This window comes from Diospyros lotus, chromosome 6, assembly GCF_014633365.1.
Source record: "Diospyros lotus cultivar Yz01 chromosome 6, ASM1463336v1, whole genome shotgun sequence".
NCBI classification, from domain to species: Eukaryota; Viridiplantae; Streptophyta; class Magnoliopsida; order Ericales; family Ebenaceae; genus Diospyros; species Diospyros lotus.
Genome location: NC_068343.1, coordinates 12,499,302 through 12,521,561, shown reverse-complemented (window position 1 = coordinate 12,521,561; position 22,260 = coordinate 12,499,302). Strand labels below are relative to the sequence as shown.

At 38.4% G+C, this 22,260-nt stretch overlaps 1 protein-coding gene across 2 annotated transcripts; it reads left to right on the top strand.

Moving 5' to 3' along the window:
- Positions 1-548: 548 nt before the first annotated feature.
- LOC127803623 (rab escort protein 1) lies at positions 549-21,287 on the top strand. 2 transcript variants are annotated; one of them, XM_052340013.1, is made up of 10 exons: positions 549-1,448; positions 1,871-1,993; positions 2,990-3,089; positions 6,331-6,369; positions 6,471-6,507; positions 6,586-6,717; positions 6,800-6,875; positions 9,227-9,419; positions 20,523-20,603; positions 20,774-21,287. In XM_052340013.1, exons 1-10 carry the CDS (start codon positions 739-741, stop codon positions 20,939-20,941), a joined length of 1,659 nt encoding a protein of 552 aa, XP_052195973.1. In that variant the 5' UTR covers positions 549-738; the 3' UTR covers positions 20,942-21,287. The 2 variants fall into 2 exon arrangements, with proteins under 2 accessions (XP_052195973.1, XP_052195972.1); XM_052340012.1 differs by having other exon boundaries at positions 552-1,448; positions 6,471-6,717.
- Positions 21,288-22,260: the final 973 nt, after the last annotated feature.

Here is a 22,260-nt window from a genome sequence, read left to right as displayed (position 1 = left end):
ATCTCTCATAACCTTTCTCTTGTTGCCCGCCACTAGTCGTTGTCTTGTTGCCCATGCTACATCTTTGCATGCCCAATCGTTGCCATCCATTGCATTCTCATTTGGTCGACCACCACCCACATTGCCTTCGTCCTCATCATTACCTTCGCTTTTACCAATCGACGCCTTCATTACATTCTCACCTGACTGACCACTGCTACAAAAAGGTAAGGCAGGCAAGCAAGGATACAATAGGTGGTGAGCGACAATGCTAGAGGAGAAATGGGGAGAGAAGGAAACGAAAGAGATCAAAGATAAGAGAAAGAGAAGGAAACGAAAGAGATCAGAGATAAGAGAATATCGTGAATTTATTGTGATAAATCTTTTAATTTATCCCGAAAACACCTACATTTAAACCCCTTATAAAATCCTCCCTTCTAGTAGCATGACTTATATTACATATATGTCATACTTATTTTGTTCAGGTCATGACATAAATTGTAAATTTAAAAGAGTTAATAAGTAGAAGGCTAATCTATTTTCTCTTCTCATTAGACTAGGCCACTTGGGATTATTTCTTTCTTTCTCTTCTCTATTTTGGAAGTTGAATTAAATCAGCTAAAACAATGTATCTACTTGAAAACTGACACCGTCAACGGTGTTCTCTACTACAAGTCAGGCTTTGAAGTGAACCTGAATGTAAAACGTCGCCGGCGGTGAAGGAAACATATTACGCTGGGCAAATCTCTCGCCGCCGCAATGGAGGACACTTCATCGTATCCACCTATCGACCCCACCAACTTCGATATCATCATCGTCGGGACAGGGCTGCCGGAATCCATCCTCGCCGCCGCCGCCTCTGCCGCCGGGAAAACCGTCCTCCACCTCGATCCCAATCCCTTCTACGGCAGTCACTTTGCTTCTGTTCCCCTTCACGAATTCACTTCCTTCCTACAATCCCAATCTTCCCACCACTCCCCGCCGCCGTCCGCCACACCAGGCGGCGGCGACCACACCACAGCCGATCTGGCCTCCCGGCCCATGTACTCCGAGGTCGAGATATCTTCCCACTTCGCCGAACCTCTTGAGCTCTCCAGGAAATTCAATCTCGATTTGGCTGGCCCTAGGGTTCTGTTCTGCGCCGATACAGCCGTTGATCTCATACTGAAATCAGGCGCTAGTCAGTATATGGAGTTCAAGAGTGTTGATGCGAGCTTTTTGTGTGGCGGTGAAGGGAACTTGTTGAGTGTGCCTGATTCGCGGTCGGCGATATTCAAGGATGCAAATCTAGGTCTTGCCGAGAAGAATCGGTTGGGGCGCTTCTTCAAGCTTGTTGAGGGGCATTTGAAGGCAGCTGAATCGGGAGATGGTGAGAGCGGTGATAGTAGTAGGAGGATTCCGGAGGAGGATTTGGAGAGTCCTTTCGTTGAATTCTTGAACAAAATGCGGTTGCCGCCGAAGACAAAATCGTACAGACCAAACCGCCTTTCTTTATCTGTTAGTGAGAGTTCATATTCTGTTACTCTGCCTTGTGAATTGCTAATTGTCTTGGATTTCCAGTTTGATTTGATTTGAAAAAATTGAAAATGTGGACATTTGCATGGTAGAGATACATCATACGTCCATGCAAATTGTGCAAATGCTGGCTATCTAGACAAGGACATAGGCTTTTCTATTCAAGTTCATACCCATTCCATGTGATCATTTGTTCAGATGCTCCATTGGGGTTTCCTTGTTTGAAGATATTTTTTTCCCGTTATTTTTATCCTCCATTTTCAGATTGAAATGCCTAATTGATATTTGTGCCATATCCAATGTTTATTTTGTATCTGTATTCATATTTGGTGTTCTTTAGTATTGCACCTCACTTGCATAGTTTTTCTCCATGTAGGATTATTCTATATGCAATAGCAATGGTTGATTATGATCAAGACAAGTTGGAGGTTTGTAAAGATGTTCTGAAGACAAGGGATGGAATAAATCGATTAGCGCTTTACCACTCTTCAGTTGGCAGGTTGTTGCCAATCTTTGGGTTTATATTTCAGGAGTTTCTCTAAAATTATGATTGCGATTTATTAGATAATGTTAATAGAACTGCATCTTAAGTGGAGTAGAACAGGCAATGAATTGTTTTCTTACATAGAACAATGAAGATAATGATGTCAAGTTGGTTGGAAATAGAAACGTGACAGGTGAAGCCATTCCTATTTCTAGCATGTTCCTCTTTTTTTATTCCATTTTAAAATGTATAGTATAAAACATTATTTATTAAATAATTGGCTGCTCATTGCTAAATTCTTGTCAGTTATCACCCAAGTGTAAGAACTAATGTGAAGACATAGAGCAGGAGATCAATCCACTTGGCTCAGGGAATTTTCTGTTTTGTCTTTGGGTCTACATAAAAAAGGAAGGAAAAAAAAGAAAGAGGCAGCAATGCAAATCCATGCACAGTCAGTTTTCTTGGTGGAACAGTAACAGCTGGGGTGCTGAATGTGAATTTAAGGAACTAGCCACTTTGTACAACTAATGCCATTGGTTAGTTGATTTCTTGTTTCATTTGTTTCAGCACCATAGAACATGGGACAACTTGCCAGGACTGTCTCGATAAGATATCCCCAAATTGTAGGGTATTGATGTTTCACAATTGAAATTATCACCAGAATAATGCAATTATAGCACTACTGAAAGCACAGAGGTCATCATGCAAGCGATTATTTTGCAGAGGTGAAATGAGAAATACTTCACTAAAATGGTTAGCCACTGCAGCAGGAAGCTTACACTTGTCTTCCATTTTTTTATTATTGCTTGTAGTTTGAACTCATATAATAACAATGAATTCTTCAAATGGACTTAAGTGCTTTTCTAACATTGAGCATACCTCATCAATGACTCCACCTTTGCTCCTTTTCGCTTGCTCTCCCACTCTTGTCCTCTTTTTACCCCCACAAAATGCTTTGATATATTCTTTAGTCTTTGATAATCTTCTTCATTGCTCTTCTCAACCTTTCAGGTTTCCAAATGCACCTGGTGCATTGCTTTACCCTATTTATGGCCAAGGGGAACTGCCTCAGGCATTTTGCCGTCGTGCTGCAGTCAAGGGTTGTGTATATGTAAGTTCTGTCTGGTATGGCTTCAGCTGCATTTGCTTGGTGGCATCTATCGCTATGCATTCTCATTGCACCCTTTTCTTGATCAGTCTTGATACATATCTTATTCAAGAATGGCTGAATGTGGCCCCAACGTTTATAATTTTATTTCGCAACTTTATTTTCTGCCTTAATTTTTTCATTTTCTGTTTTCCATTTCCATCTTTCAATGTTTTAACATTTGTGATGCTATATATTCAATGGATAGAAGCCCCAGATTAATGATCAGAAATTGGTGCACTCATCATCAGTAGCATCTTCTTGGTTTCATACTGTTTTTGTTGAACCTTTCTTCTTCTCTCTAACCTTGTTTGGAAATGCACGGTTAAGTGCATACTGCAGGGACTTTTTTAACTGATAGAAACTGCTGGGTTTTGTACACCTTAGTCTAGTCACTATTTGTTTGTTGCCGGTGAATGCTTGAATATCTATAGAAATGGTTTTTCTATCCCCTTCTTATATGTAAACAAACCTTATCTCTGCCACTACGTGAGAAATTTTTACTTTGCAATTTGTAATTTTACTGATATTTGACATTTTGAGAACAGTGATGGTTCCTAGTGTGGGTCCTTGGTACATTCCCTAGCCCTGGATCTGGTTATAGGTCCTGAAACAGAATAATCAGAAAAAGAAGTTGCTGAATGCTTCTGCAATCTTCTCCCTTTCTGACCTATCTTGACTAGAAAATTTGGGCTCGTCAAGAAAGAACCCAACAATCTCCTTGAGTAAGAAAGTACTCAAAACTTTTCTGAAAAATACTGCACAAAAATGTTCATTCCCCTCTGAACTGCATATAAGTCTTTTAGGAAAGTAGAGGAATAACTGCTGACGCAGTGTAGGAAGCGATTTTAACCAGTTTCACGTTGAAACTGAGGACGAAACCAAATTTAGGAGAAGAAATCTGATATTATTCAAAAGCTGGTCTCTAAACTTAGAACAAGAATATTTATAGGCTAACCCTAAACCTTAATCAACCAAGAAAGGAAATCCTATTTGAATCAGGGAAAAGAAAACAAAAGTTAAATTCTAAGTGAAGTGGGAAGCATAGGAAACCCTAAAACTGTGAGGGCTCATCAAGCTTCTTTCGGACTCTTTCAGGCTGGCTTTTGCTTGTCTATTTGGTCCAAATAGACACTTGCTAGATGTTCCACATCATCTGCTATCTTAGAAGAAATAACTGCCATCTTAGAACTTGAAACTGCTTCCTAGAGAATAGCAGATCTAGACAAATTCACATACTAATAACTGACATAACCGACATAAAAATAGAAAATAAACTGACAAAAGAAAACAGAACATAGCAGAATATTTTAAAACATTATATTAGGACACTTAGCCCTGCCTAAGCCTTCTTCTTTCTATGAGAAAACCGCTTGTAGATTCTGCCACTAAATGGATCCACTTTGACGGAATCTGACTGATCTACTTGCTGTCCCATAAAAGTCCTCTTATTAGCTTTCACATTTAGTGGTTTATATACCTTGTTAAAGGGCACCTAGACACTAGGACTGCAGTTTAAAAAGGCTTTTAGCCTCTTAAACTTGTAATACAAACTTCCGTTAAAATGTTTGGACTTGTAATAGAAACTTACACTAAAATGCGTCCTCTTCTTCTGGGTGATTCCAACTGAATATCTGATTTTGCAGTCATTTTTTTTTAAGACAATCTGCAATGTTTCTTGTTATTACTGTATTTTTTAAGTTTGCCAACTGATCTTGTTTTTCATATTATAATTTGTCTCTACTCTCGTTCTTGTGCCATTACTAATAAAGGAGGTTTGGGGAGGCCGGGGGGGTGTTGGATGAGCAGGTTGTTACTAAAAATTGAGAATGGAGCTATTCCCTTTCTTTTTTGATAATAAACATGGGAAGAGATATATACGAATTTTGTAAAGTTCTGGGTTGAAAATTGTTGATACATAAATCTTTATTCTTTATATTTAAACTTTGAAAATTTCACACGCACACACACACACACAAAAACACATATTTGTGTTTGGTTCCCAAGCTTTCTGAGATATGTTTATGATTGGGGGGTTGATTTGGTGATCACTTTCTTTCACTTACTTTTTGACCTCTCTCCAGATGGTCAATATTAGGATAGATGGATTTGGAGGCCTATGCTTAGAAGTTTCTTGCTTAGATTGTGCTGTGGTGCTCTTTGTCATTGAGGCATGTTCTTCCTTGGAAAGTTATTTGGAGATTGAAAGCTCCTCCCAGGACTTTTTTCTTTGCCTGGACAGCCACTCATAGTACTCTTCTTAAAGTTAGCAATGTGAGGGCTAGATGGTAGTTTGTGATTGATTCATGTAGGCAGATAGCTGACAAATAATTTATTGCTTCAATGTCTGGTAGCCAGAGAGATTTGGAGATTTTTTCTTCCATATGTTGGCCTTCAGTGGGTTATTCTGGCTTTGATGACAGTTTTTCTTTACTTGGGGTTGCAACCCTTTGCATCTGATTCAGAATAGATTCAAATCCTTACTCCTGTCTTTGTGATGTGGCACATTTTGTGTGAAATGAATATATAGGACCTCTGAGGATAGGGGGCATTTGGTCCATTCTACTAACTGCTCTTTTTTTTGTTTTTTGTTTTTTTTTGAATTTGGTGCTTTAGTTCTGCTTACTTTGTTGATTAACTTTTTGCAGAGCAGCATTTGCCTTTTATGTTTTCTGCATATTGCCTTTATTCCTTTTTTGGTCCATCCTTCTTTTTGTTAGTTGTCTTGAGAAAAAAGAAAAGAAAAGAACAGAAAAATCTGAAAACCTGGTCTTTTCACTTGGTGAAATTTTGTTTTAGCATGACCTCTAGAAAATATTAGAATTTTGTCGTAATATTTTATCAATTGTAAAAATGGTTTACAAAAAGGTTTTAATATGCTCTGATAGTTCTTGTTATAACTACATCTTCTGAATTTGTTGACCCTTGTTTATCATGTTCTCTCGTTTTAATCTGTCCCATTTCTGGCTATATCAAATGCTTGGTTATGTAGATGAGTTGAAGTGAGTATTCATCTTTTTCTACTGCATTACTTGTCTAATGTTCAATCCTGACAACTACTATTGAAACTGTTTTATGGTTGAGGATTCTTTCGCATTCTGAATACAGTTTTTACTGATAATAAAGATGAATTTGATCCAGAAATGTTGGTTTTTGCTTTAGTGGTTATAAGACTTGTTTAAATTTTAAAACTTTTATCATGTAGGTTCTTCGAATGCCTGTAAATGCTCTACTGATGGACAAGGTTTGAATATTTGCTCTCACATTTCATTTTTTTGAAATGAAAGGTTGATGTTAATCAAGTGTTAATGGATAATATTTTGTAATCTTTTGAGAAATTTGCAGGATACTGGGAGTTACAAAGGTGTTGAGCTGGCTTCTGGTCAGGAATTATTCAGCCTTCACTTGATCCTTGGACCATCATTTGTCATACCATCACCACTAGTTAAATCATCTTCAGAATTCCTGCAAGGTACATTAAAAGATTTTGGGCCTCAAGGTGTTGGGAAGAAGGTGGCCAGGGGAATTTGCATCACAAATAGTTCCTTGAAGCCAGATGCTTCAACTTTTCTGGTTGTATATCCTCCTAAATGTGAGCACCATTTATTATTGCATTTTGCATGAGGGGTGGCACACATCATATTATTTATTAGTGGCTACTATTTTATCTCCAGCTCTATACCCAGAGCAGGCCACATCAATCCGAGTTCTCCAGATTGGTAGCAGTTTAGCTGTTTGCCCAAGTGGCATGTAAGTTTTTTCTTCCCTCCTCCACACACACACACACGCGCGATCTACAATTAATTTCTTTGCTTGTGTGCTCATTTCTTTTCTTCACCACCCACTTTTATTATTAGCAATGTAATTGAATTTTGTGGCCATTGTCTTTGAATTTGAAACAGTTCTCTATTTCTACCTTTTAATAACTAATACAATTTGTAGTGCATACTTTTTTCTTCGGGTTGCTATACCAAGATCACATGAAATAAAAATCTATTAAACTTTTTCTCAATGATAACCATGTGCTCATTTCAACTAGATTGGTCATGCCATCAAGAAACAGTATTTCTCAAGTAGCTTGTTAATAATGGCAAAATATATAGTACATAGTTGGCTGGTCATCTCAAATTTGTTAATGGTGAGTATTCAATGGATTGAGATGTCATTCGCCAAGTGTTTGAAAAGTGGGGGCTATTATTTGGATTTTTTGTGCCGGTGCAACTTTTCAGATATTCTTAGATTTTCTTGTCAAACCTAAGAATGCCATAAGTTAGAAATAGAGGTTTTCTTTTTCTTTTTTCTTTTTTTGCGTTTTAGGTTGGAGGATTTATGGGAAGATGCTGTGAACTTTTGTGCACCAGCTGTAAAGTTGGAGGTCTTGGATGTGCTTCCTATTTGGTGCACCTTGTGGTTAATTGATAACAGCAGGTGGTGGCTGAGGCTTTGAGGTTCCTTGTCATAAAAAGAAAATAAGTATGATGTGTTACATTCCTGCACTTGTAAAATATCTTGATCTTCAAACTGACCAGAAATATTGGTTGGACCAGACAAAAAATACCTATCTACATGCCATGGATCTAGTTATCTATTGGATTAAAGAAGTGAAAGGACATAACTACCTGCTGATTATTAGCTGTGAATTCAGATCTGTTTTACATATGGAACACATGCAAAGGGCGTCCCTAGTTTGTGAAGCTCCCCACTTTGCATGGGTTGAGAAGGGTCTTGCTGTACACAACCTTCCCCTTGAATGGGGTGCTTATTATATTATTTTTTCTGGAAAGAGCAGCAAAGGATCTTTTTTCTGGCACTTAATGCAGACAATTGAGATGGCATACTTAACTGGATGATGATCTTGTTATCCTTTGGTACTTCTTTCAGGAGCAATAGCCCATAAGTGTTGAGAGTATATGTTGATATTTCCTGTTTCATTACATTTCATTTGTGCTGCATACTTTGTTTTATTGGTTACTTCGAAATGTTTTATATTTAATAAGGATTTAACGTCAATCCATTATTTGAAGTTTCATGTTGTCATACATCAATCAAGTTTTGATGTGTATTCTAAATTTCTAATCTTTCAGTTATACATACAGAATGCGAGCAATGAAAGCTAGCATGTAACAAAGGACTTATATTTAATGCACCATTAAAGATGACCTGTAATTTCAAATGAATAAATCTTCCTTTTTCTTGATTTTGTAACTTCACATTGTAATATAATTCTTATGAGTTAAAAGAAAAAAAATGCATTCTTTAAGCATATTTATCTGTAGCGCCTTGACACCTGATTGAATGACAGGCTAAAACCCAAACTTGTAGTTGTATAGGGATTTCATGGTAAAATGGAACTTGAGGAGGATCTTTGGCACTCTTTTACATAAATGCTTCTAAATGTTGTTTTTATGCTAAGAGCACTTCCTTTTGTAGGTTTACTTATATGATACTAACATTTTATCAACATAAAAATTTAGCAGTCTTGTCCATTGAAAAGAAAAAGATGAATTGAACTTTCTATGTATCAAAAGATCTTGATCACAACTTTCGCCTGATTTTCTGAAGTTCTCTAACTATTATCAATTTATTCTCCAACTGTTTCTGCATTTTTGTTGGGGAAATAATTTTCCTAAGTGTCCTAACAGTTATGCAAACGCAAGATCATCACTGTGTTGTATATTGTGACAAAAATGATTGTGGTCATGGAGATAGGGTATGCCCTGGATTGACCCTTTTGTGGCTACTTGATTGGTTGCTCTTCTTTCTTTCTTTTTATTTTTTTTTAATTTTTTTGACAAGTAATAATTGTGTTCCATCTTTCCTAGTAAAAAGAGGTAGGAGGCGAATATTGTACTATTGGGTTGCTCCAGTAGAGTATTAATCCCCGATTAGGTTTTTTAAACTTTATATTGCTTCACCTTCATTGTTTAAAGTTATTGGTGATTTGGTAGTAGTTCTAAACTTTTAGTTAGTGAAACTTGTACTAAGAGCATATTGTAGAGTTTTGATTATTCTGTTCTAGGTTATCAAAAATATGCTGCATAGTTGGTATATGGGAGGAAGCATTTGTAGGAGTTGATCTATACTGTTTATTTCTTTGGCAGGTTTGTGTTGTATCTTTCAGCTTTGTGTAATGATGCCATTGAAGGAAAAAAATCACTGCATGCAGCTGTAAATGCCATGTTTTCAGTCCCTATTACTGGAACACCTGAAAGTAGTTCCAGTGGTGAAAGTGAGAATGCAGAAGTGAAGCCCACTTTACTCTGGAGTGCTCTGTATATACAGGAAATGGCTACAGTTAAGCGCTCATTCTCAGTTTTGTCTTTTACCCCTTCTCTTTTCCTGTTGTTTGCTAATGTTTAGTGATTCTATAAGTTTATTTATTTATCTTTTTTGGTGTTTCGTGATTGGATGTTCCTTTAAGCTATTATAAGCACATCAGATCTTCTAAACACATTTGTGTGATTTCACAGACTAATATCAATTGGAAGTGGATCTGTGCTAATGGTGAAAGTCTATCATCAGTGCAGCAATCTGATGGGTTCTCATAATTCTTTTCTAGGGACTGGCCAATCCTGAAATTATTTTTAAATGGTTTCTGGATGTGCATTTCATGTTGAGTAATGGGGGATTACCATGACAATATGATATAGAAATGGCCCTTGTCGGGGTTTTCCCTCCCTCCCTTTGTTAGCCAAGCTCTCACTTTTAAATATCAAGTGGTCCTTACAGTGACTTAAGGTCTAAGAGATATTTAACAATGGAAGAAGTCGATAGAAAGTAGAGGAAGGAGAAAATTATGAGAAAAAGAAATGAATTATAATACTTCTTTGTTATGTTAGTTGAATGTTGGACCCATGTAATAGGTTGTAGGCCTGGATCTAGTAGGCTGAGGCCCTATGTAAATAAAAGTCCACGGACAAGCATAGCTAGAGGAATGTTCTAGCATGCTATCAGACAAGTTGTTAAGCAAGTGGGTGGGATAACCGTTTTGGCGCTCATTTAGGCCATAGATCAATATAAAAGCAATTGATCTATGCCTACCCCACATGTTGAATGAAATCTGGAAATTAGTTTATCTCTCAAATTCTTTTCCCTTTCAATTCTCGTTTTCTCTCTCTCTGATTCTCTCAATTCTCTCGCCATTCTCAAGCGATTGAGTTCACTTGTCAGATCAGGAATCTGACAAATTGGTATCATTGCACTTTCTTGGCTGACGTTTTCGGAGGTTGAGATACTATGGCTGACGGTACTCGCATAAAACAAATGGAGATGTAGTTACAACAAGTAATTGCTACGATGACCGAGGTGCAACAACGGGTTGGAAGTATGGAGGATGCGATTAGAGCGGTAGACAAAAAGTTGGAAGTTGTGGCAGATCAGTTGTGGGGAGATACGCACAACCAGATTAGAGAAGAGATGTGGGAGCATAGTAACATGGTTCAAGATCAAATGCAGCAATTCATGTTGATGTTCTCGAACAAGGCGCATGTAAGAATATCCCCGAACTTTCCCCTTCGTGAACAGTTGGATCCAATACTACCAAGTATGGGCATGAGTCATAGGGCGGTAGGATTGTTTGAATTGGGGGGTGATCAATTGGGGATGGGTGAAGGAGTAGTGGAGAGGAGACCAAGAATGGTGGTGAATTTGGGTCACAATAATTTTCCAATGCCCAAATTAGAGTTGCCGGTGTTTGATGAGACTAAGCCAAGATGGTGGATTCGAAGATGCGAGAAGTTATTCAATATCCATCAGGTGGCTGAGGATCGGAAAGTTAACTTGGCCTTAGCATACCTAAATGATGTAGATATATGGTTTCAAGGCTGGTCTAGGGTGAGAGAAGGCTACAATTGGGATGAATTTGCCAGAGGACTTTGTGAAATGTTTGACGAATAGAGGATGGTAGACATTGTAGAAGAATTCAATAAATTGAAGCAAATGGGGACGGTTCATGAGTACCAATTCAAATTTGAAGAGCTGAAGTCGCTTATGCTCCACAGAAATCCCTACTTAACAAAGGAGTATTTTGTGTCGAGTTTTATTAGTGGATTGAGTGATGATCTCAGGTCCATGGTAAAGATGATGAGGCCAAGATTAGTGTAAGAGGTAGCAGAAGATGCACTATTACAAGAACTGATCGTTGAGGCTTTGATGATGAAGCAGAGGGGGCTGAGCAGGGGAATGAATCCAAGGATGATGTCGTCTGGAGGTAGGATGTAGAGCAAGGAAAATTTTAGAGGAGGAACAGGGGTGAAGTATCTGACCAATACACCCCAGGCACTCAAGCTTGTCCCAAGAGATAAGATCATTGAGCAAAGGAGGATTGTGGGTTTGTGCTTTAGGTGTGGGGACAAATATACACCAGGGCACCAATGTAAGAAGCAACTACTCCTATTGAAAGGAGCAGAAGGGAAAGAAGAGGAATAAATTATTGTGGAGGAAGAAGAGGGAGGAGGGGCCATTTCCTTGCACACTATAAAAGGGATGGCCAACAACTAGATTATAAAAGTGGAGGGTAAGGTCCAAGATAGCTCCCTCACGGTCTTAATTGATAGTGAGAGTATCCACAGTTTCATAGAAGAGGGCACGACTAAAAAGTTGAAGTGGCCATTAGCCTGCACCCAACCACTGTCTGTAACCGTGGCCAATGGAAGTAGGGTCATCAGCAAATCCGCGTGCCTGGGATTTTGTTGGGAAATGCAAGGGGAGGACTACCAGGCTGACCTAAGGTTGTTGAAGTTAGGGGGATGCCACATTGTACTCGAGGTTGATTGGATGAGGGAAGTAAGTCCAATCAGCTTTGATTTTAACAAAATGGAGGTTACCCTAGAGAAGGATGGGAGGAGGGTAGTATTACAAGGAAGTATGGAGGTGGGAGCATGTAAGATGATCAAGGGAAAAAAGTTGCAAAGGCTGTTCAAGAAGAAGATATCACAAGTAGCCCAACTATTCTAAATTGAGGCTACTGGACAGTTGGAATTAGAGGCTGAAGGAAGATCACAACAGGAAGACTCCTCACTCATAGCCATGTGGCAGGTACACAAATTAGCTCTCCTTGATATACTTTTAATTGAATACCAAGATCTGTAGAGCCTAAAACCCTTCCCCCTCAAAGATCCTTGGACCACACCATACCCTTTGTACCTAATGCTGAACCAGTGAACATTAGGTCCTATCGATACCCCCCAAAACTCAAATTTGAAATCGAGAAGCTTGTTAAGGATATGCTAACCCAATCTATAATCCGACCCAACCATAATCCATTTGCTTCTCCCATCTTATTGGTTAAGAAAAAAGATGGTTCATGGTGGTTCTGTATCGATTACAGATAACTCAACACCATTACCATTAAAGATAAATTCCCTATTCCAATCATTGAAGACTTTTTGGATGAACTTAAACATGCCTTTGTTTTCTCTAAGCTGGACCTAAGGTCGGGATACTATCAAATTAGGATAGATCCTAACAACATTTCCAAGACAACATTCAAAACGCATCATGGCCACTTTGAATTCACTGTCATGCCCTTTGGTTTAACAAATGCACCAACCACATTCCAAGCTGACGCAGCGTGTAGCGTGTGTGTGAAAGAACACACTAAAATAAACCCTTGAAAGAGCAAACTTCAATGACCGAAGCTTGGCTTTCAAGAAGATGCAAAACAAGACTTGTTTTGCTAAGAAAACCCAAATAAGTTGCTGAAATTTGTATTGAGAAAACTTGATTACAAACTCTAGGTCCTAGGTATATTTATAGTATTTGGCTAATCTAAATCCATCTAATATTTGTAAACAAAATCCAACTAAAATCATAATAGAAATAAATTCTAAATAGAAGTTAACTAGAATTCTAATAAAAATAAAACTCTAATCAAACATGAAGTAGAATCTTAAATCAAGTAGAAACATGAAATAGAATCTTAAATCAATTAGAAATATAAAGTAGAATCCTAAATCAAATAGAATTCTAAAACTTAAGAAGTATTAAAATAACATTATGGCACTACTATTTTGGTAATACTGTTTCGATTTGGTTGGGTTGGCCTTGGGCCGAGTCTTGATTGGTGACCGCATCATTCACCTTCACTTGAGAAAAAATTTGACCTCGAATTTTGATCCTGTTTGGACAAATCCACATCCGGTAAGTACAAAGAGAGATTAGCCACATTGAATGTTCGGAAATACCCATATGATTAGGCAAATCCACAACATAAGCATTATCATTTATCTTTTTTGTAATCTTGTAAGGATCATACTTCTTTGGCTTGAGCTTGTTCTGTTGTCCTGCTAGAATCCGTTCCTTCTTCAAGAATATCATAACTTTATCTCCAATCTCAAATACCTTGTGTTTTCTATGCTTGTCAGCTGTCGCCTTGTACTTCTTATTTGTGCAACCTTTGCTTGACATCTTCCTGAACTGCTTGAACTTTTCTGCTAAAGGAACATGAGCAAAGACATTCCTCCCCTTCTTAGCCATATCTGCATTGGCATGGGTCCAACCATTGCCATGTTTGTTGCCCTCTACCTCCATTGTATTATTACTATTAGATTGAGGATGTTGAACATTCCATCTTGAGCGCTTCTCTAATTTGGTAGATCTTATCACAAGTCTTTCTCCTCTCATTAGCTTTCTTGATTTTGACTCCTCAACGGCTTTTGAATTCATTCGTAGACTTTTCTTGCCAGGAGAAGCATTCTTTTGCAACTGTTTCGAATAAAAGCTCATTCCATGATTACCAGCAGTCTCTCCATCACTTAAAATATTGATGCTTGAATCCTCCTTTGGTCTAAGCACTTGATCAGCTATAACAGCAATTGAGTTAACTAGCCTAGGAGATCCAACACCCCATTCCACAAAGAGACCCATGTGACTATCTTGCTTTTGCAATTGTGAAGGTGAATATGTTCTTATTGCCTTAGATTCAACCATGCTAAAGCTTGAATAAACTGTAGAAGGATTTGCTACCATGACCTCCATCTCCTTTACAGTCGCAAGTCGATCAGAAGAAACGCCACCATCATTGGATTGCGAAGCAATGCCTGAGCCCTCGGGACTGGAAAATACTCCAGTATGAGTCAATAACTTTGGAGTTTCTGTCATGTTAGCAGCATAAATCAGACTTGAGTTTGTAGACGTTGAGGTTGCTGGGACAACATAATCTTCCAAATTAAGCTCCAAACTCATCAAAATGCCATTCTTTAGTTTATACTCATCGTTTCCCCAGTGGTTGTGTTGCTGCGCATTCCTCCTAACCCCTTTAGCACTAGGGTTGGCTATCATACGACCAAGATCATCCTCATCGTTGCTATCATCCATCATTGGTCTTCTAGGATTAATGAGGACAGGATTAATGGTTGGTCTTCTCGGTTTAACATAGCCGGCTTGATTCATGCCATTAGTCCGGTTCTGATTATCCTTAACTCGTTGTAAAACGTCCAATTGGTTGCGGATTTGCTCCAATTGCTGCTCCATTGTACGAGTTATTTCCTGCTGTTCTTCGATTGCTCTCCAAATCGCGGGCAGCCCCCGATCACCGTCACGAGGCTGGTTGCTACCGTTACCTTCAAGATTGGCCATCTGATTGGTTGATGAACCGCTCTGATACCACTTAACGCAGCGTGTAGCGTGTGTGTGAAAGAACACACCAAAATAAACCCTTGAAAGAGCAAACTTCAATGACCGAAGTTTGGCTTTTAAGAAGACGCAAAACAAGACTTGTTTTGTTAAGAAAACCCAAATAGGTTGCTGAAATTTGTATTGAGAAAACTTGATTACAAACTCTAGGTTCTAAGCATATTTATAGTATTTGGCTAATTCAAATCCATCTAATATTTATAAACAAAATCCAACTAAAATCCTAATAGAAATAAATCCTAAACAAAAGTTAACTAGAATCCTAAGAAAAATAAAATCCTAATCAAATATGAAGTAGAATCCTAAATCAAGTAGAAACATGAAATAGAATTCTAAATCAAGTAGAAATATAAAGTAGAATCCTAAATCAAGTAGAATTCTAAAACTTAAGAAGTATTAAAATAACATTATGACACTACTATTTTGGTAATACTGTTCCGATTTGGTTGGGTCGGCCTTGGGCCGAGTCTTGATTGGTGACCATATCACAAGCTCTCCTGAACCAAATCTTTGAGCCTTGCCTCAGAAAGTTTGTGTTGGTTTCCTTTGATGACCTCTTGGTTTATAGCCCCTCTTTTAACCAACACTTAGACCACTTTAAGGCTACATTCGAGATCTTAAGGTTTAATAAATTGTATATCAAGAGGCCAAAGTGTCCTTTCGCACAAAAACAAGTGGAATACTTGGGGCATATCATCTCAGGGGTTGGTGGAGTAGGGATAGATCCCAAGAAGATTGAGGTAGTAGTGGCATGGCCAAAACCCCCCAACATCAGGGCCTTGGGAGGGTTCCTAGGGCTTACGGGGTACTACTAGAAGTTTGTAAGAAATTATGAAACAATAAGCAAACCACTAATTGAGATGTTGAAGAAGGACTGTTTTAAATGGAACCCTCAAGCGGAGGAAGCTTTTGAGAAGTTGAAAAAAGCCCCAAGTGAAGTTCCAGTGCTAGGTCTACTCGATTTCAATAGGCATTTATGCTAGAGACTGATGCTAGCAACCATGGAATAGGGGCAGTTCTTTCCTAGGATGGCAGGCCATTGGCCTTCCTAAGCTAATCCCTGGCCCCTAAACACCAAGGCCTCATCATTTACGAGAAGGAACTGATGGTAGTCCTCAAGGCAGTAGAAACATGGTGACACTATATGGAAAGGGGGAAAATTCATTATAAAAACCGATCATGAAAGCCTCAAATTCTTACTACAACAGAGGTTGCACACCCAACTACAAAAGAAGGGCATGGCCAAGCTTATGGGATTGGATTATGTCATCCAATTTAGAAAAGGAAAAGAAAATATAGTAGCAGATGCTTTGTCTTGCTGCCAAGAAGAGGGAGTTTATGAAGCCATTTCAGTAGTAGTCCTAGATTGTCTACAAGAAGTGACCAACAACTATCAACAAAGAGAATGGGCCAAGGGGTTATTGGAACAGTTGAGTGTGGATGCCAATAGCAGACCAGATTACTCACTAAACAATGGAGTAATCCGGTATAAAGACTGGTCATTGGGGACAGTGAAGAGTTGATGGGAAAAATCCTACATGCACGCCATGAATCTCCCATTGGAGGGCATTTTGGCATTCAAAACACCTACAGGCGGGTACAACAAATATTCTTTTGGCCTCAGCTAAATAAGTATGTTTGGGACTATGTGATGAGGTGTGATGTGTGCAGAAGGTGTAAGCATGAGACAGTGGCTCATCCGGACCTTCTACAACTCCTACCATTACCAGACCAAGTATGGACTAACGTCACTATGGATTTTGTAGAGGGCCTTCCGCGATCAGAAGGGAAGGATTGCATTATGGTAGTGGTGGACAGGTTCTCTAAATTCAGCTACTTTGTTGGCTTATCTCTCCTGTTCACAACACAAGAAGTAGGAAGGATATTCATGGATAGTGTGGTGAAGCTGCATGCCATACCGCAATCCATAGTTTTAGACATGGATCGAATATTACCAGCTTATTCTGGAAGGAGTTGATGAGGTTTCTAGGCACTAAGCTGTTGATGTCTACAGCCTGTTACCCTGAAACTGATGGCCAAACAGAAAGGGTGAATCAATCCTTGGAGCTATACTTAAAGATGTTTTAGTTTCCTACAACCCAAGGGATGGCACAAATGGTTGGCAGTTGCCCAATGGTGATACAACTCAACTTTTCACAGCTCCATCCAGATGACACCATTTGAGGCCCACGGCTATAAACCAAGGCTCCTACCAACTCTGGTCAGACATTTTATCGTGGCGACTGTGGGAACTTACTTGCAACAAAGATAAGAGGCTATGAGATTAGTGAAAGCGAAATTGGCTAAGACACAAAACCGAATGAAGCAGATGGCCAACAGGAAAAGGAGCGGATGAGTATTCTTAGTGGGGGAGGTCTACCTAAAGCTTGGCCAACAGCATCTCAAGGCCTTGTCCCATTAGCCAATCAACAAGCTAAGCCCCAAGTACTATGGGCCATTTCCCATAGTAGAGAAAATAGGGATAGTGGCCTACAGGTTACATCTACCGGAGGGAACACAGTTGCATCTAGTATTCCACGTCTCCCTCCTAAAGAAGGCCATAGGTACACAAAGATTTAGTACCTCACTGCCTCCCATGGCCAGAGAAGAAAAGGAGGATGTCGTGCCCTCAGCCATCCTAGAAAGAACAGTAATCCGTAGAAATGGAGACCCCCTCGTCCAGGTCCTAGTCAAATGGTCATCTCTCTATGAGGACAACAACACTTGGGAGTACCTCCTAGACCTTCTCCGACAGTTTCCAAACACTGCCAACCTCTTACAAATTTCTTGAGGACAAGAAATGCTTTGGGGGGTTGTTTATGTTAGTTGAATGTTGAATGTAGGCTTGGATCGCTGAGGCCCTGTGTAAATAAAAGCCCACGGATAAGCATACCTAGAGGAATGTTCTAGTATGCTATCGGGCAAGTTGTTAAGTAAGTGGGTGGGATAACTGTTTTGGCGCCCATTTAGGCCATAGATCAGTATAAAAGCAACTGATCTACGCCTACCCCACATGTTAAATGAAATCTGAAAATTAGTTTTCCTCTCAATTCTCGTTCTCTCTTTCTCTCTGATTCTCACAATTCTCTCTTTCTCTCGCCATTCTCAAGCGATTGAGAATTCACTTGTCAGATTAGGAATCTGACATTCTCATTAATGATCCAATATAAAAGTCTATCTCTTATACAGGGCCTCATAACTTTCGTTGTTAGTTATTTAAAACTGAAAGCTAAAGTCTCAAACTACCAACTCAACTAACTCTCAACCTCCCCTGTGCAATTATCTCAAGCATAAAGTATCATCACAACATTCTCTCCTCTTGCAAGGTACTCAACTCACTCCAACTGGAATTGTTTTGCCTTCAGCTAAGTATGCTAGCTTTTACTCCATTCTTCAGCCATGTAATGTCTTCTAGTAGCCAATACTTCACTTTCTCAGCTCAAATTGTTCTTCCAGCTGTATGCCGGCTAGAACTTCTCCTTTCAGCTCATTTCTTCTTCCAATCTTGAGGCTATCTCTGCTCCTGCTCCTTACATGCATTCACATTATTATTTTACTAATTCAAGTATCTTGTAGGAACAGCTCATTTCTTCTGCCTCAAACAGCATGCACCCTACCAGGATTCCCCTTCTTGTTTTTGTTGTTGTGTAGATTCTCTTGGCTAGACTCCACCTAGTGGGGTTAAGGTTTGGTGGCATTGGTGTTATTGGTTGATGATTCTTGGAGAGGATCCTCTAGCTTGGGGGTCTGAGACCTGATAATCTACCTTTTTCTAATCTCTCTCTGTTTTTTTTTCCCCTTTTTTAGCCAGAAGCATCGAGCTTAACTCTTGACAAGGCCTGAGCTTGGTAGTGTGTTGGGGTTCCATGGTTGGTGATAGGGTGGTAGCATATATAGCTCTCACTTTCTATTTTGGCACTGGAAAAAAAGAATTTTGGATGAAGCATATGATAATTAGTTGCGTTTGGGGTGCCTGTTATGCTAGGAAGTGGCATCAGACCTTGGTATAAAGTTGGCAAAAAATGATTTGTTATTGTTGCTAAAGGTGTTGAAGTGATGAATTTATTATCCTTGCTTAGGATTTGGCATGTATGTGGGGTATATTCTGCATTTTAAGATTTTCACCAAGGGGGGCTTCATTTGGAACCAAGTTGGTTTAATTTATAGTTAGAAGAAAGAGGCTTGCAGGTTGGAAGAGATTGTTTCTTTTTGGGAATGAGATAGGTTTCCCTTCTTGGAAGCACTCTTATAGCCACTTAAAATAATTTGTCCACCAGTGCACAGAAAGAATAAAAGAAAAGAAAAGTCAAAGCTCTTCATTTAGTGTAAGCTAAAGGGATAAATCCAAAATGCCGGTTAAAGTATCATGCATAAACAGACATAAATATATGGATGGAACATAAGGGACAACTCTAAAAATGTGGGTGCATGTAAATAGACAGAAATGTAGAGATACCAAGACAACTTTGCATTGGGTTCTTATTTTGGATGACAAATATCTGGAGGTTTATATGATTGCTTCAGATAGGGTTGTAGCAATTTACATGAACTTACAGAAAGTGGGGTTTTGTGCACTCTCCTAGCAAGAGCTTTACCAGAACCTCAAGGTGAAGTTTGCACATTCTTTGAGGCATTGCTATTTTCAATTTTGACAGAGGATGTTGAAGTTTTTGCATGTGGCAAGTTCAGTTTCTGTTTTAGTGAGGACGGGTGCTTTCTGATCTGAGGATGCCTTCTTTTGGAAGGCATTTGCTGCACAAGACCTATGTCAGAGATTACATTTTTGTATGAAGAGCATTATGAGGTGGCTAGGAAGAGGTTCAGTCTCTTTGCTTACCATTCTGTATATAGTGGACATGATGTCTAGTTACTTAAATACTGTACATATAAATCTTTATATGTTGTTCAAAAAGGTTTTTCCTGTTTCCACTATATCATTACTTAGTTTCAAGGGGAAGCTATATCTTGATAGAAAGTTCTTTTTGCATACCTTCTGTCTATTTGTCATACCCCCCTGTTCTTCAGCACTTCTTAATGTAATGTTTATTTTTCCTTATAAAAAAGGCACCCTGCCTTAAGGATGCTTGTCTAATTTTGTGGACAAAGACAAATTTTGAGAGCCAAAATAAAGTCCTGGATAATGCATTACCAGCTGTGTTGCACATCCAGTCACTGATCCAAGTAGTTAATAGTATTGATGTATGTTCTCATTCTTGACATGGACGTGTGCTGTGTATGGAGCTGAATTATCAGTAGATTTTGTACTTCTAAACCTATGGTATTATACCCTAAATCATTATTCTTTATCCCAATCTGGTGTTCCCTCTTTTTGAAGCCTTATCAGGTTTTTTCTGCCCCTTTCTTCCCAACCATGAGAAAAATAAACTCCAATAGAAGATTATTTTCTACAATGGTATTCAACGGATTTCTTCACTTGGGGGCTACAATGGGAATTTCTTAATCAGTCTTGAAAGAGCTTTCATCTTTAAGTATTTTGCTAGGCGAAGAGGGTTGGAGATCTTTGGAAGAGTTTGAAATGGTAGAAGGAGAAAAATGATGTTGGTTATTCGGAGGATGAAGTGAATAGAAATAAGTATGAAAGGTGAGGTTAAACTTGTCATGTGGTGCATGTGGACCATTCTAAATTATTGCCATGTTGTCTGAGAACCTGAATTGTTATACTGGTTGATGAAATATATTATGTTAGAAAGTGTTATTTACTTAACCCTAAAGGCTTTTGATGGTTGCCTATGTTCATTCCAGAGTTCATTTGGATCCATTACCTCTACCCCTATGCCAGATGCAAATCTGAATTACAGTGATCTTCTGGACACAACCAAGGAGGTACTGCTAATTCACCTTTTCCCAAAAGGATTTCATTCTTTTCTTCTACATGCGTTGCTCTTTATTAACACTCAATTGTCATGAAATTCATAAAAATAAAAAAGGAAAAAGAAAAAGAAAATCACGGATGGTTTTGATTAGGAGTTGGTGCTTTTTTCTGTGTGTGGCAGCTGTTTCACAGAATGTTTCCAGATGAAGAATTCTTTCCCGAGGCAGCTTTTTCTGAGCCAGATGATGGGAGGCTTGATCAAAGTCCTAATAGCGATTTAGTGGATGCTGGTGGGCACAATCAAAGTCCTGCCGAGGAGTCACTGGATTCACAACAGCAATTAGACTAAGCCATCGAAGTCGTGTTATAGGTTTGCTTCTTCCAACACATTTTTCTTGAATTTGCAGCTCTGGGTGCATGGAGGAGACGAGATATTTCTTCTCCTTAGGGAATTTTTAGTTGTTAAACATGGAAAAGACACCCCCAGGGAACCATCTGCAGTTGCCTGCACTTGCAAGTCCCCTATCAGTTGAACCATTTTCAGTGGAACAGAAAAATGAGCCAACCTCTTGTAGTTGGGGAACATACAGTTTATACTTTTATGGCTTATTAATTATTGTATTATTGGGTCGACAATGAAGAAACTCATGTTTAATTATTACTGTGCAAACAATAGAAGGATTGATTTTATTGCAGTACTGTGCAAACAATTAACAATAGCAGCTTCTTGTGTTGACTTGGGACATTTTCTTCACTTTTTCTGCCCCATGAAAAGGTTCAATGCAATATTGAAGTGGACCTCCTACCCAAATCAGCGTTGTATCTTCAATTGGGGAGAAAACATTGAATGCAAATGTGATATTACCTCATTATTTTGAAATATGGTATTATAGTTCAGTTATCGTATACAGATCTTGAACATATAATGATTGTTTTTTTTATGTTGAGTATTTTTACTCACTGCAAGGCTTTTACAATTTATATACGTAATAAGATAGAACTAAATTAAAATATCATATGATATGATGACATTATATTAAATATATTTTTTAATATTTAAATAAATAATTTAAAGATGTCAAATGAGTTGGACTAGTCGCTTATTCGTTTCACTTGACATGGCTCATTATTATGACAAATGGGTTGTGCTTGCCTAAACCAAGCACATAGTGTTGTGATGAGTTAAGGGTATGCAACTCGCAACCTGGCACAAATTGACAGAGCATTGTTGACTCATTTGAAGGATTTTAATAAATCAAGGTCGGAAAAAGGTAAATAATTCAAAAAAAAAAAGAAAAAGATTTCATTTATTGGTAGAACAACATAAGGGTAGTTTAATTGCAAATAAAATTAGAGAGACCAATCATGATTACAACATTGGTGATAAGATAAGAATAATCTCATTTGACAATACTAGCAACATTGGTTACGTCATTGAGCATTTAAAATGCGAACTTTCATTAATTTTAGATGAATAATTATTTCATAATAGATGTATATGCTATATCCTAAACTTGTGTGCATAAAACGATTTACAAGTGTTTAATTAAGCATTAGTTTAAATATGGGGTGTTTTGTCCTTAATCCATAGTAGTGATACTCATTTGTGAGATTGGAAACAAGTAGTTATTGGATTTGGTCTATTGTATAAATAATTTTCGATAAATG

Excerpts from the sequence above, each read along its gene's own strand:
- LOC127803623 (XM_052340012.1), top strand. The coding sequence starts at position 739 with ATGGAGGACACTTCATCGTATCCACCTATCGACCCCACCAACTTCGAT. Across the intron at positions 3,090-6,330 it reads CAGTCAAGGGTTGTGTATAT|GTTCTTCGAATGCCTGTAAA; the intron begins GTAAGTTCTGTC and ends TTTATCATGTAG. Across the intron at positions 6,718-6,799 it reads GGTTGTATATCCTCCTAAAT|CTCTATACCCAGAGCAGGCC; the intron begins GTGAGCACCATT and ends TTTTATCTCCAG.